The sequence below is a fragment of the Agelaius tricolor genome, unplaced genomic scaffold (genome assembly GCF_023055355.1).
Source record: "Agelaius tricolor isolate 1412-34295 unplaced genomic scaffold, bAgeTri1.0.p SCAF_6, whole genome shotgun sequence".
NCBI classification, from domain to species: domain Eukaryota; kingdom Metazoa; phylum Chordata; class Aves; order Passeriformes; family Icteridae; genus Agelaius; species Agelaius tricolor.
This window is the reverse complement of record NW_027269266.1, coordinates 50856951-50870457: the sequence shown is the minus strand read 5'-3', so window position 1 is coordinate 50870457 and position 13507 is coordinate 50856951. Positions and strand designations below refer to the sequence as shown.

Here is a 13507-nt window from a genome sequence, read left to right as displayed (position 1 = left end):
AATCCAATTTGATTTTCCTTCTGAGGTTCTGCTTATATGATTCTAATTTCTCCTGTTTCACCTCTTTAAGAAAGAAAATTGGATGATCAAGTGGAAATGAGAGGCCACAATGTGTCTGAAAGTACTTTGGAGTGAACTGATTAGCAAATTAAGATAGGTATTTTTTTCACTGATACCAAGCACAGTAAGTGTTAGATACATAGAAATTTGCAAGAGGGGAGATTGCTAAGAAGGTTTTAGAAACAAACGTAGCTTCATTTATGAAGTTACTGGACATGTTCGTGGCTTTCATCAATATGTTTTTGCTTAGGATACAAATTAAGGTCCAGAAGAGTCTTGAAAAAATTGATATATTTAGTAGTGGGTGGGTGTGAAACCACTCCAACAGCATGGTTTTTAAAATATGCTGTTTAAAAAACCCTTTTATCTAGAAAAATTAGGTGAGGGGGTAAGTGGGCCTGTGCAGGATTGTTCTGTCTTTTCCCTCTGCCAGCTGAAGAAGAGCTTTTCTTCAGCCCTTTTGACCAGTGGATGAAGACACAGCAAGTTGCTGCTGGAAGCTGTTGTTCCCTGCAGTCCCATCAGCTCGTGGTCTGTTTTTGGTGAACCGGTTTGCAAGACCTGTGGGAGAAATGCGTGTAGAGCAGCTCTGTCCCCATCCTGAACTGCATTTTGAAATTTGCTCTTTACACAGTTGTGGTACTGTGACTTACTTTGTCCAGGGGTTAAAGTCACAAACCCCTGTCCAGGAGGAGAGGCTGGAGATGACGGCGGTGAAAGGTGCGTGTTCCCTAGGGGAGGAGACCGCTGCTAGAGCAGTAGTGCCGCCCTAGCTCTTGCTCAGGTGAGCGGGGAAAAGGCTTTAATGATCACCCGGCTCTGGCACTGGTGAGAAGTTGATGTGAGGGCGGCAGCCCCGACTTCAAGGGGCAAAGAGGAGAACAGGTTGATTTTTTCCGCCTCCACGCCCGATGCGTGGTGAGCCGGGTTGCGTGCGGCGATGTCCCCGTGCGATCAGTCGCGGAGAGCCGGGATGCTGTGCAGGGAAGGATGGTGAGAGAGGAGCGGGAGGGCGGCCCGCGGCTGGGCTCCGCAGGCGGGCGGCCTGTGGCAGCGCCGGGCGGGCGGGCGGGCGGGAGGAGCGCTGAGGGGCGGGCCGGGCCGGGCCGGGCCGGGCGGCGCTGCCGGGCGCCCGCCGCGGCGTGTGGGTGGCTCCAGGCGGCCGGTACCCAGCGACAGGCGGCGAGGTGGGAGGAGGCTGGCGGGGCGGAGGAAGAGGAGGAGGGAGCGCGGCGGTGCAGCGGGGCGTATCAGCCGGTGCTGGACTATGGTGCGGCTCGGCGGGGGCTGACACGCCGGCAGCCCGCCCGCCCTTCCTCCCTGCCGGCTGACAGGCACGTGTGGGATGTGAGACCTGCCCTCGCCGGGGGAGCATGAACTGTGCCCAGGCCGGCATTGTCCAGGTACGAGAGGCTGCTGCCGCCCGGCCCCGGGTGAGGGTGGTGGGGCGGGGGCGGGTGCTGTCGGCTCCCAGCGGAGAAGTGCGAGGCGGGATGGAGCTGGTAGCGGTCTCGGCTCCGGGAAAGGCCCTCCCTGGGGCCGGCGGGATGCGGTGGCGGGTCGTGGGTGTGCGCTGTCACCGTGCCCGGCTGCGCGGTGCCGCCTTTGTGCCTCGGAGGTCTGTGCGGGATGGGAGCCCCGGCCGTGGCCGCCAGCGCTGCCCTGGGCGGGGGGCGGTGAGCAGGGGTCGCTCTCCGGGGAGCTCCTTGGGCCCCGGTGATACGGGCTGAGCCGCCGGCCTGTCGGCTGAATTCCACTAGCGACCAGATAGTGTAGAATTATGATGAGCGACGTGCCGGCGGGGATTGACATCATTTGGGGATGTGGATGCACGCAGGCGGTGATGAAGAGTCCGGTGCCGAATTTTTGGTGGTTATGTCCTTTCCTTGTAAAAGCAGAAGCCCCCAGTTTTGGTTCTTGGCTCCCTGACAATGCAGCAAAATTTAAAGCACGAACTGCTCCCCCCCCACTCCCCCCCCGGTGCTCTGTTGCTGTAAGCCAATCTTGTGACTTCATATTTTGGTTATTACCTTGTAATATTATGTAACAGCATTTTTTTTGTTAACAATTAAATAAAATAACTTATAAGTATGTTAAGAACATTGCCCTAGCCTGTAGCATTATCAAATGCTGCGTTTCTCATTTTGCAGCCTGCATAGATAATGGGTTTGCACTGACACAGGCAGTACAATTCATTTTGTTCTCTATTGCATCGTTTCCCGTGTATTTTTCTGTAGTTGTAGAAGAAATCACTTGGCTTGGGCTTGGATTTTTGCATCCTGCTGTTTGGAGCTGCAGTAGTGCTTTTTCTTTTTTTTTTTTCTTTTAATATATATGCTGCACTCAGCAGAAGTGCGTAGTGAGACTGTACAATAGTCAGTCAGGCTGTGCTCCTGTCCCCGTGTTTACCAGCACCACTGTCGTGTTCTGTGGGGCACCTAGCCCTGTCTGAACAGGGCAGCAATTAGGGGCAGGGTGCTGCTGTGCCAGTGGTGGCACATAGCAGGTGGTCAGCTGTGCCTTTCTGATTAGTGCTCTTGCGAGGATTGCAGTTATTACAGTAATTCATTTTGGCTTGGGGATTCATTTTGAAAATTTGGATTTTCCACTAAGAAGGGATTATCATTTCTCTGTGTAGTACGTGTGTTTTGTGAAGAAGTGGAGTACGGTATGTATCCTGGCTGCTCTCTCTGCTTCCCTTCTGTCTGTCTCTGAAGTGCACACCCAGTTTGGACAACACAGGTGCAATGTTGATTTTCATGCTGGAACCAGAACAAGATGTAAAAGGCAGCACACACTTAGTCAACCTACACTACTCATCCTGTCAATGCAGTCTCGGTCTAGTACAGGGGAAAAGAGTATGTGTTCTTACAGAGGAAATGTGGGATCTGTTTACTTGTTTGTTTCAGGGGAGTGAGCAGGGAGTTGGGTCAGAACAAAGAGTGGTTGATGGCCAGCAGTTGTGAGCAGCAGCAGCATGCGAGTTAAGAGTGGAGGGCATGTTTTGTCACTTGTGTGATGCTATTGCTGATGTGTTTCTGACTTAATGTGACCTGACCTGTGGACTCCTAAACTTTTGGTGTCAGTCAGCTTACTCATTTGAAACCAGAGCAGGCCAGAGCATGAACTGATCAACTCAGTGATCCACTCAGGAACTATCAATATCTGAACGTGATGCTGATTAATTTGAAAGCAAACTGTGTCCACATGCTCAGAATATCCTGAAGAATTCATCCCAAGTCCATATGCTCTGTATTTTACGTGCATTCTAATAAACAATATGGTCCTTACTGTTTTCCAATAAATAACTGGCTAAGACTTGTTACTGAGGTGCATTTTTCAGTGGCTTTGTGTTTCATGTACATGGCATGCGATCTTGCATCCTTTGCCATTGTGAGATAATCCCTGTGAAGCTTCGTGAAGTTTTGCACGTGCTGTGTCAGATGCTAAGTAGCATTCATTCAAGGTAGTGCTAAATCCTTCTCCTTGTCTCCTTTTGAATAGTCTTCTTACAAACAATGCAGTGACTTGGAAAAATAGTGCGAGTGAAATTTAGCTTATTAGCTGCCTTTTGAAATACTGCAAAAGATGTGGCTGTGGTATTGTGGGGAGGATTCAAGTTGTGAGAGTGATGGTGTTGGACAGTTAGTGTTGGGCCAGGAGCTGTTCTAATAAAGAGGATAGGTTACCTGTGTTTTAAAGCTCTTAGATCTGCCTTGTGGATACAGGGGATTAAGGTTGCCCCTGTAGTTTCACCTCTGAAAGATGCTTGTAAAAAATACTCAGCAAAACAGCCTCCTCATTTCCATACCAGTTGCAAAGTTCAAACAGAAGGGCTTTTAGTAATTAAAAAAAGCAATTCCAAAATATCTTCGTTTGTGATGATAGATTTTTCCAGAGAACGTAACTTGTCCTCATTATGACTTTTGATCTTTCTAAATATCTCTATGGTCCTATGTCTTTCCCTATGTAGTTTCCTCCAAAGTTAGGGGTACCCACAAAGCCTGGCTTCAGCATGCATAGATCATAGTCCTTGTAGGCCTCTAGAGACAGGGAGGAGAACTCAAGCTTTAAACAAGTGCTCTGGCTCACTTTCCCTTCTGTTCTGTAGATGGGGTGCTTGCCAGCCTAAGCCAAAATTACGCTTTGGTGAGCAGTGCCCCAAACAGTTCAGCTGGGTGTCCATATGTACCTTACATGGGTGGATGATGCCTGCAGCTGCCACAGCTTTCCAGCAGGTACAGCTATGAACCATCATTGCACTGGGAGTCACCATCACCTCAGATGCTCCCTTGCCTCCAGTGGCACCTGTGCTGCCAGGAATGTTGCTGTAGCATTGGCTGTATCCCTCAGACTGGCTTGCAGCAGCTGGAGGATGATCCTGCCCATACGGGTTTGTGTATCTGCCTATTAGCAGGAAAGGGAATTGTGACGCCCCCTTTTCTTCAGGATGTCTGTTGTTTGTTTACACTCAGTGGCTTTCTCGGTTTTGGCAATAAGGAGATGAGTCAGTTTTGCTTCTGTTTAAGGCTTTTTTTACCCATTTCTCCAGTAACATTTCATGTGCTCTTGTGATTCTGCAGTGGCTGAATGGCAAATACTGCAGGCATTTGGTTTAATTCCTTAGAAGTGTATTTCTATTGGCCTTAAGATATCATGAAAATAAATAAAGCTTAAAACTGACTAGATCCTATGTACTTATGCATTTGTCCTAAAACACACAATACTTTGTTTTCTAGTGGTAATCTCAGGAGGGTGGGGGTCATGCAACTCAGAAAAAATAAAAGTGCAGCCAGTAGCAAAGGGCAAGATATGATGCCGCCTACTTTAGTTGATTTTTTCCAGCTGAGATTTGAGGCCAGCAAGATGCTTAGGATTAATTAAGAAGAAATGGCAAGGTTCTTTGATGCAGGGAGCCCAGGGTCATTTTCCTTACAGTTAATGAATGGTGGCTAGGAAGCTATATAATGGGCTTGTGATTCAGTCTTGGCCTTTTTTGGTCAGCTGCGTCTGACTAGGGTATCCTGTTGTTAGCTCTGAAGTAGGAAGTTTGGGTTCTTCTTCTCTCCTTAGGAGATGCTGGGACTGTCCCTTGGCAAGATGATGTACTCAATCTCAAATGTTTATGGAAAATGGACCAGAAAGACAGGTCCAAACTACAGGTGAAACGGGCTGTTGTCCCGGGCAGCAGACGGCTGGGGGCAAGTAGCTGGCTGTGGACTGCTTTTGATTTTGCAACAGGGAGGAGCTGGGTTGAAGCAGGGCAGCAGCTGAGCAGGGTTCCCTTGCTGCAGTACCTGTTGCAGCTCCTATTGGTCCTCTCCCTCCAGTGGCGGCAGCAGCAGAAACCACTGTCAGCTCTTCAGGACTCTCCCTCCCCAACTTTCCACTAATAATCTCACCCTCCTTTTCCATGAGTTCAGACAGCCTTAGCTTGATCCCAACTCCTCATCCTTTAGTCCAGAACATTGCCTATAATGCAGATAAACTGTGAGTTGGCTTGGGAGCCAGGGTGGAGTGATAAGGCAAGCCGTTTCTCTGAGATTCTAAAACAGGGGGAAACCCCGGTGCTTGTGTTTGAAATCTCGAAGTCGGTGATCAGCCGTGTTCCCCAGGGAATCGCTGTGCTCTATTGTATTGCAAAGTTCTCTGAGGACGCAGCAGTGCAGGCAGCGTTCCCTTGCTGCAGAGCAGAAGGTCTGTGGGAGAGAGCGTGTGCACAGCAGTCAGGAAACCTATTATTGAGACCTACGCTGAGGTTTCATTTTATGCATTTAGCAAAACAGGCTTGCTCTTTCACACTTTCCAGATATTTTTATATTTCTCTGCAGATGCTTGTAGAGCACCAACATTTGTTTGGTTTCAAGCCTGAATTAAAATTCCCAACCAATGACTGGAGGCAAAATCAAAAAGGCAAGTATTTCTTCCAGAATTAAAATCCATTTAAATTTGAGTTGTTAACCCATTAAATAGCAATGGAGTATAGAATATATCTTGGACTGAATCACTTGTGTTTAAAATGGAACATGCTCTAAAAATAAATGGTTAATTGCTTCAGTGTAGTCAATACAGAATTTAGAGATCACTGACGGAGTGATTTGTCATCCATCTCCATAGCAGGAGTCATCTTGGAAGTCTGTGATGTCGAGGGCATTTGTTTCTATTACTACCTTTTAAAGTAGTTTTGTTAATGACCTCTTGAACACTAGGACTGAAATGTGTCATGTGGTAAAATTAATTTTTCCATTTCATAGGAAAATGTGTGCCATGTGCACCTTCAATTGCCAAATCAGGTTCCTCAGGTCCTAAAATGCGTGGTTCAACAGGCTTGTCTGTTTTTTTTTTTTTTTTTTGTTAAAGGAAGCAGGAGCCTGCTGTACTTCTGGTGCAAACCAAATGCTTTCACACATCTCCATGTAAAATTTAGGATGGCATCCTGCAAGCTGGAGAAGATCTGATGTTGTGCTACTCACTGTATACAGAGAGGAGGATTGGTTAGGAATAACTCCCTGAAACATGTGTAAGCAGAAGAGGTAGAGCAGGAAAAAGTCTGCTTTTCCCAAGGGTAGGAGGAGAGCAATAGAGGGGGGGAAATTCTTGATAAGATGGTCAAACAAATAATTATTTACTGTGGTTGTATGGAGCAGGGATGGGTCAAGGAGCTTCTCTCTGGATCTTAGGAGTTGCTGTGACTTTTCTTCCTCCCCAAAACAAACTATCCTGCCAAAGTCTGTCTCTTTGGCAGCATGTACATTACATGTTATACAGATTTTGCTAAGCTAGGTAAGAAGCCTTGAAGTTGGGCATAATCCAGATTTGCATGTGAACTGTATGCCTGTTATAAGGCTCCTCCTAAACTCCTAAACTGCAGTCCTTCTAGCTGGACACAGTAACTCAGGTGTGTGGGACTACCTATCTGGGCACTATTACAAGTGCTTGACAAACTACTGGGATGAATGTGATCATCTGATGTCCCCAACCTGGGCAACTTGCTGCTTTTCTTTTGAAATCTGGGCCCTTTCAAGACTGACAGTGTCATTAAAGTAAGAGATACTGTCTTATTCCAAGGTCTTAAAGCAGCCTCAGGAAAATTTAGATTTAGCATTCACATTTTAATGCAGAACATCTGTCAAGTATTGGGGTATTTGTCAGTTGTCTTTAATGATGTGTTAAAAAAAGCCATGTAAGAGGCCCTAGAATTTTTAATTTAAAAAATATATACACTTTTCTTCAGTGAGGTATGTTTCGTGTGCAACTGCATGATTGCCTTAAGAAGACAAATAAAACACCAGATTTACTCTCTGAAGCCACATCTTGATTTAAATAGCAATATTCAGTTGCCACATGCTTAACCATGAAAAATGGGGTAGGCAGATAAAATATTTAATCTTGGAGTTAGAACACAGATTTCCAAGATGATGTGGTTCAAGACTCATGAAATTCCCAGTAGCCATTGGGTGGTCTCCTGCACTTGGTTGCAGGCACATGAAAGATGTGTAGAGATAAGGAGTAAGGACTGTCCACAAACTCTTAATTTGCCTAGTTTGACTGCACCATGCTCTCAAGTGTAGCCAATGTGAGGCCATGATTCAGAAACATTACATTCGTACCCTGAGTCACAGGCAAGCCATGATGCTGAGATAAAGTGTTACTGAGTTTGGTTGGAGCATTGAGAATGAGCAATGCTCCTTCTAAAGTTATTTGGAACTTTTCTTGATGAAAGACAGTGCTACAAGGCCTCTGATGATTTTATTTATTTATTTATTTATCTATTTATTTATTTATTTATTTATTTATTTATTTATTTATTTACAGAACTGAGTGTCATAGGGAAGCTAGCTGTGTCCTGTGCCAGCGTGAAGCACTGACATTTCTTTCTCATTACTTGAGCAGCAGGCTAAAGCAGAAACAGCCACAGAAATCATTACCCAGACCAGGTATTAAGGACTAATGAGCTGAACTGTATTTTCTCCTCCATTTCTTAGGCTAGAAAATTATTTCAGTAGAGAAACACATGGTCCTGTGGTAGACCCCTTTCCAAGAGCAAACACTTTGGTGGCTTATAAGGGTCAGGCTACCCGATTTACCTTCCTTTTTGTTTCCACTGCCTAATGTTCCTTAAGGATTTTGCTTTGTGTGTGAAATTATCCAGTTTTTATGTGAACGAAGTTCCCAGTAAAGAACAAGATTTCTCACCTGACTCAAGACAGCAGTTCTTATGTTGGTCAGGAAACTGCATCCTGGTGTAGAACATTTCCCACTCCTGAAATTTGACTTTGCCTTATTATTTCATGCTCCTCAGAACTGTCATTCTCAAAGAATCCTTGTTGCATATATTCAAAGACTCCCTCTCTGCACATGTGTTTTCATTCTCTTTGATAGTCTGTTTTCCCCCTTCTACCTTCTGCCTGCTCAAGAACCAAGTGATTGCAAAGTACTGTTCTTTGCAATGCAGTTTGCTGCACAGGTAGCATTGGTCATGCAATTTCATGTTTCAGATAATTAAAACATGTTTAATAACTCAGACTAATTCTCCATACCCAATAACATGATGTAGGCTAAAACCTTAGTATGTGTATTTGAGCAATTATGTTAGGGCATTTAATTAAAAACATGTATCACCTAATTGTATGTCTCTGAGTCCTTAAATATTGCTATCTTTTGAATGGTGCTGAGAGGCTACTTGCTTATCATGAGGTGCTTAGGGCAATTTACAAATTAGGTTTTACTGTTGCTGGGCAGGGAATAAAGAAGTTTTGGGATGTGGGAACAAAATCACAAGCAGGAAATGCAGCAAAACTGTAGCAAATGTGTGGAGAAGTGTTCTGGGTGCCTCTGTGTGTTCAACTTGGCACTTGAGTTATTGAGGTTTGTGTAGAGGTGGAGCCTACAGTGGGTGGAAGAAGACAGCATCTTCTAGAAAAGGAATCTAAGGAGCAGCTGTTTGACTTGATTGTTGGAGCCACATGGTAATTTTTTGGCATGTGGGCTGTATTGTCTTATCCATCTTGGAAGATCATCAGAAGCCCAGGGAAGTTGCTGCAGTACTTCTAGAAAGGGGCAGGCTGCCCTCATGCCTCCTTTCCCTTTCCCGACCCGCCCTGTCTGCAAAGTTGACTTTTTAAAGTTTGGAATAGAGGCAGTGGCTCAGGCCAGGCTCCCTGCAGGGTTTTTTCAACCTTGCACCATCACGATCTTTCAAAAAACCCCTAAAAAATGTCTAAGGGTCTGGGTGGAAATGAGTAACAACTTCCCAAAAGATAAGAGAGAAAGAAGTTGCTTGATTACAGCAAAAGGATGATGTAGCGCTGTGGGGGAGAGGTTGTATATTTAAACCTCTGTTTGGAGTGGGAATATAAATCTTTCTGGTAGAGCCTCTGCTTCTGTAAAATATTTTAGTTGCCTAGTTCTTATAAGGATGATTTTCTAATGGTTATAAAATGTGGATTTTGTGCATATGTGTATGTATTATTTGTTGGGAAGAGGTTTGTTCTCCAAGTTAAATATATGCCTGGTTTGACCTATTTTTTCCCAACCTAGTTCTGCCAGCACTGCGTGTGCACGCGTGATGTTTCCTGCTGAGGGAGTCCCGCTGACCTTAGAGACAAGGCACCTTAGGAAAGCTGGTGTGTAAGTGGTGGCAGTGGTAGTAGGCTCAGGGTTTGCATGAGATGGGCTGTCAAGCTGGCTCAGCGAGGGGAAGATGAGAAATAGGGTGTTTGAGGAGGTGTCTGATTTAACACCGAATTATCTGGCAGCTCGGGAAGGGTCGTGAATAATATGCTTGGCTGACTTGTGACCTTGTCACAGCAGGTCTGAGATGGACAGGAGATCAGTCTACTTGATGGCCTTCTAATAACTCACTGAAAACCCAGTTCATCGGCTTTAGCTACCTGGACCAAAAAGGATATAAATGCACCATTGCTAATCCAAATAATCCTTGTGGGACCATGAGAGGGGGCATCCACATGCTGAAATGAAAAGTGATAAGAGGGCCTTAAGCAAATGAAGATCTAAGCTCCTAAGTGTACACGGCATATCGTGAGCTTACTAGCTTATATCCAGGACACTATAGCCATGTTTCAGGCAGTGCTGCACCAGAAAGAGAGGCATGACAGATTATCCTGAGTTGGCTGCGTGAGACTGGTTTATGTGTAGGGCTCTGCTGTCCCCAGGACTTTTATTCCCCGTGTAATGAAGGCAAAAGTAGCTTGCTGCATCTCTGCTCCCTCAGTGTCATTGTGCCCTGGATTAAGTGCAAAACTGGTTAACAGTGCCTGAAGGGAGGCAGGTCCTCAAAAGCAGGACTCTGAACTGGTGTGTTGGATAAGGCGTGATGTTCAGGGTGGAGCTGCCCTCCCCAGGCAGGGTATTACTATTTCTCTTGTACCTGATTTAGATCTAGGATCTAGATCTGAGACTTTCCAGGAATGTGTCCTAACAGGCAGGGAGCTTCTCTTAAGTGTGTATGAGTATGAGATGTGCTTTACATGCATCTGGCCAAAGTTGTTGTGTTCTACATGGAACATTTGAAGATTCATTGAGCCAGAGAGCAAGAGGGAGCATAATTCTGCTTCAATGGGTAGAGGGGGAGTTTGTGTGTGCCTTTTCCAAGAGCTGGTTCTGGTGTTTTATATGCAGACTAGCACGTGGGTTGTCAAGACTGGTGTTTCTGCGATGCACAGGAGCAGAACACAAGGTTCCTGAATCCTCTTATGCTGAGAGCAGGACTGAGTAGCAGTGAGTATCATTTTCAACTTCAATGCCTAAATTTTGCATAAGCCCCATTCTTTTGATCTGGCCCAGAATATCTATGTTCAGTCTTAGTCTTCTGAACTGTTTTTATTCATGCCTCAGTGATGCATCCAGTGGGAATTTGCATGTTCATTTGGCTTGTTTTAATGCAATAGTTTCTTCAGTGGAATCCTGGTAGCTAATGGTGAATATGAAAGCTTTCAAATACGAATTCCCATGTAAAGGGATATTGGTGTAATTCAGTCAGAGCTTTGATAAGCTGCATATCATATGTGATAACCTCAGAGGACCTTGGATCAGAGCCTAGAAAGTTGTTGGGCTCACCTATAAATTTGAGTGAGAAGATGGAGAGATTACTGAGAAATGCTTTCCCAGGTGCCCCACTCAGCCAAACCACTGTCTTTCCATAACCACTTTCCTTGATTCTCTTTTCATGGATTCTGATAGATGGGAGAGTGGGAGGGAGACTTTGTAGCTGCAGAGGTCTCAGTTGGACTTCATGCCAATTCTCATTAGAGGAACATAGTTAAAACTGCAGTTCATGAATAAAATAAGTTTGCTCCCTCTAGGAGCTTTTGAGGGTTTTTTTTTGTTTTCTTGTTTCCCCCCACACATGTTTTTTAAAGGAAGCAGGAGGTAAAAAACTTTTTCAGCCTAAGTCAGCAGGCAAATACTGCATCTGCTGGAGGTAGCAAGTCTTCTGCATAATGAACCAATTTTATGTAATTGCTGTGGAGGAAAAAAAAAATCCTGTTTTAGAGCAGAGAGGGCTGGCATTGAGAAGACTGTTTCAGAGACTGCTAACCAATTCTGATGTTCCTCCAGTGTTCATCCCTGCAATGCTGTCCTGCTGGGCTTGCCCAGCTTCAGGTGTGGTTCAGGAACTTGGAGCAGCCCTTGGCAGCCCTGCTGAATGCTGAGTCACCGGGAAGAGATGGAGATACAAATAGTACTCAGATCTGTGCAGCACTGTTGCATTATTTGCTGGAAACTAGAGACCCCCACAAATCACAAGCAAGTCATGAGTCGTTGATCAAGATTGGTGAAATAATTACAATTCTCATTTTCTGATAGATAGCTGCTTGAGTAAAGAGCTGAATTTGTGAGCTACTATGTGAGCTACCATGAAGCTACCTACCAAGCCTCATAAGCCACCCCCGTCCCCCAAAAACTCCATATATTTTTATTTGCAGGTATTTTTGGGGAATATGTGTCATTTATGTGTAGACATTGCATCATCCTTGTTTTGATGACTCCTTTCTTTGGATTCTCTTACTCCCAGTGAAGACAGGTGACCTGGCAGGAGCAAATCCAATACACTGCGAACATGCAGTATAATTATCTTCTGGAAGTAGTTCTGGAGCATGCATGTGTGGGAGGAGGGGAGGCATATTAAGTAGTGAAGCTGCATGAAAATTTGCCAGTGGAACAGTTTTCTGTCAAAAAAAATGCTGTTTTAAACAGAATCAAAATGTTCCTCATGAGAATGTGTTTGTGCTGCAGCTGGCAACTGTTCAGAGGATCTGGAGCCCTGCAGCCTTGTTTAATGATCAGATCCTGTTGGGAGAGATCAGACATGGAGGTGTGGCAAGGTGGTGGTTGTTGTTATGTTTCAGCTGTAAGGAAAACTTCAGAATGCTTCGATTTCCCACAGTGCAGAGAATAAGACTTGACCTACCCTGCCATTTACTTATACAGCCCTTTCTTAAAAATTATCTCCCATCTCCAGTGCACATCATTAAAGTGCTGTACTATTGTATTTACTTCATGGAAGCCTGGGGCCCATGTCTCAGCTTACGCCAAGTTCGTTTAAGTCACTGATCTTGCACTAGGGATGCATTTGGCCCATGAGGTCTTAAAATAACTGTGGAAATATTCGCTGCATATTTATATGGGACAGAGACCACGCAGATTTCTCAGTTTGCAGTTTTCTAATGCTTGTGCACTGGAAAACAAAAACACATCAGTGAGGGAAGCCCGTCGCCCAAACATACAGAGTTGCTTTTTGGCTTGACAAGATCACCTTGAACAGGATCCCTGCTCCCTTTTTGAATTCAATTTTCCCAGGTTAGATTCAAATGTTATGCTAGTGAGTTTCTCTTTTCTTCCCTCCTGCCACTGCTGGGAGCAATTTTTTTTTTCTTCTCATTATCTCAACTTCCTTCCACCTGACAAACACCTTTTTTATAGCTGTTTGAGCCTGTGTTTGGGCTTTCAAGCATCTGGTGCAAACTAAGTATAGTGCTACTGTTTGGCCCTTCCTGGTTTCAGTGATATTGAGGCCTTCTTATTTTTGTTTGCAAAATGGCCTGTATTTTGACACAGTGGGGTTGTCTTAGAAAAGTCCAACTCTCACCAGAGTGTTCAAAAGTGGTCCTCATCAAGGAGATAAATTTTGGCTTCCCATCTTGGCTTCACTTCTCTTGTGGCAGTCAAACTAGCCACTAGTGCGATGGACAGAAAAATTATGGTTTCAATTAAAATCTTATACTTTTGTGGTGATTTGTATTATTCCTTCAAAGACCTTCACTCTTTGCCTTCTGGATTGCTCTGGTGTGTTGAAGACCATCCTCCAGCTGTTTAGTCTGGCAAAACATGAATGTGGAAAATGCATTTCTTTAGTGTGACAGTGCATTTTTTTGGCAGTTGAGCAGTTCCTTGTTCAGAAGAAGCTGCTCAACAACAGCAGTTT

General features: G+C 44.9%; 1 protein-coding gene across 7 annotated transcripts in view; it reads left to right on the top strand.

Annotated features, from left to right (window-relative positions):
- Positions 1–1222: 1222 nt before the first annotated feature.
- HECW1 (HECT, C2 and WW domain containing E3 ubiquitin protein ligase 1) overlaps positions 1223–13507 on the top strand; it is a 251651-nt gene continuing 239366 nt past the window's right edge. For 5 of the 7 annotated variants that reach the window (XM_071429780.1, XM_071429779.1, XM_071429774.1 and 2 more), the window contains exon 1: positions 1223–1463. In XM_071429780.1, coding sequence (XP_071285881.1) covers positions 1434–1463 — 30 coding nt within the window. In that variant the 5' untranslated portion in view covers positions 1223–1433. The remainder of the gene's footprint in view (positions 1464–13507) is intronic. The other 2 variants (XM_071429775.1, XM_071429781.1) reach the window with 2 other exon arrangements.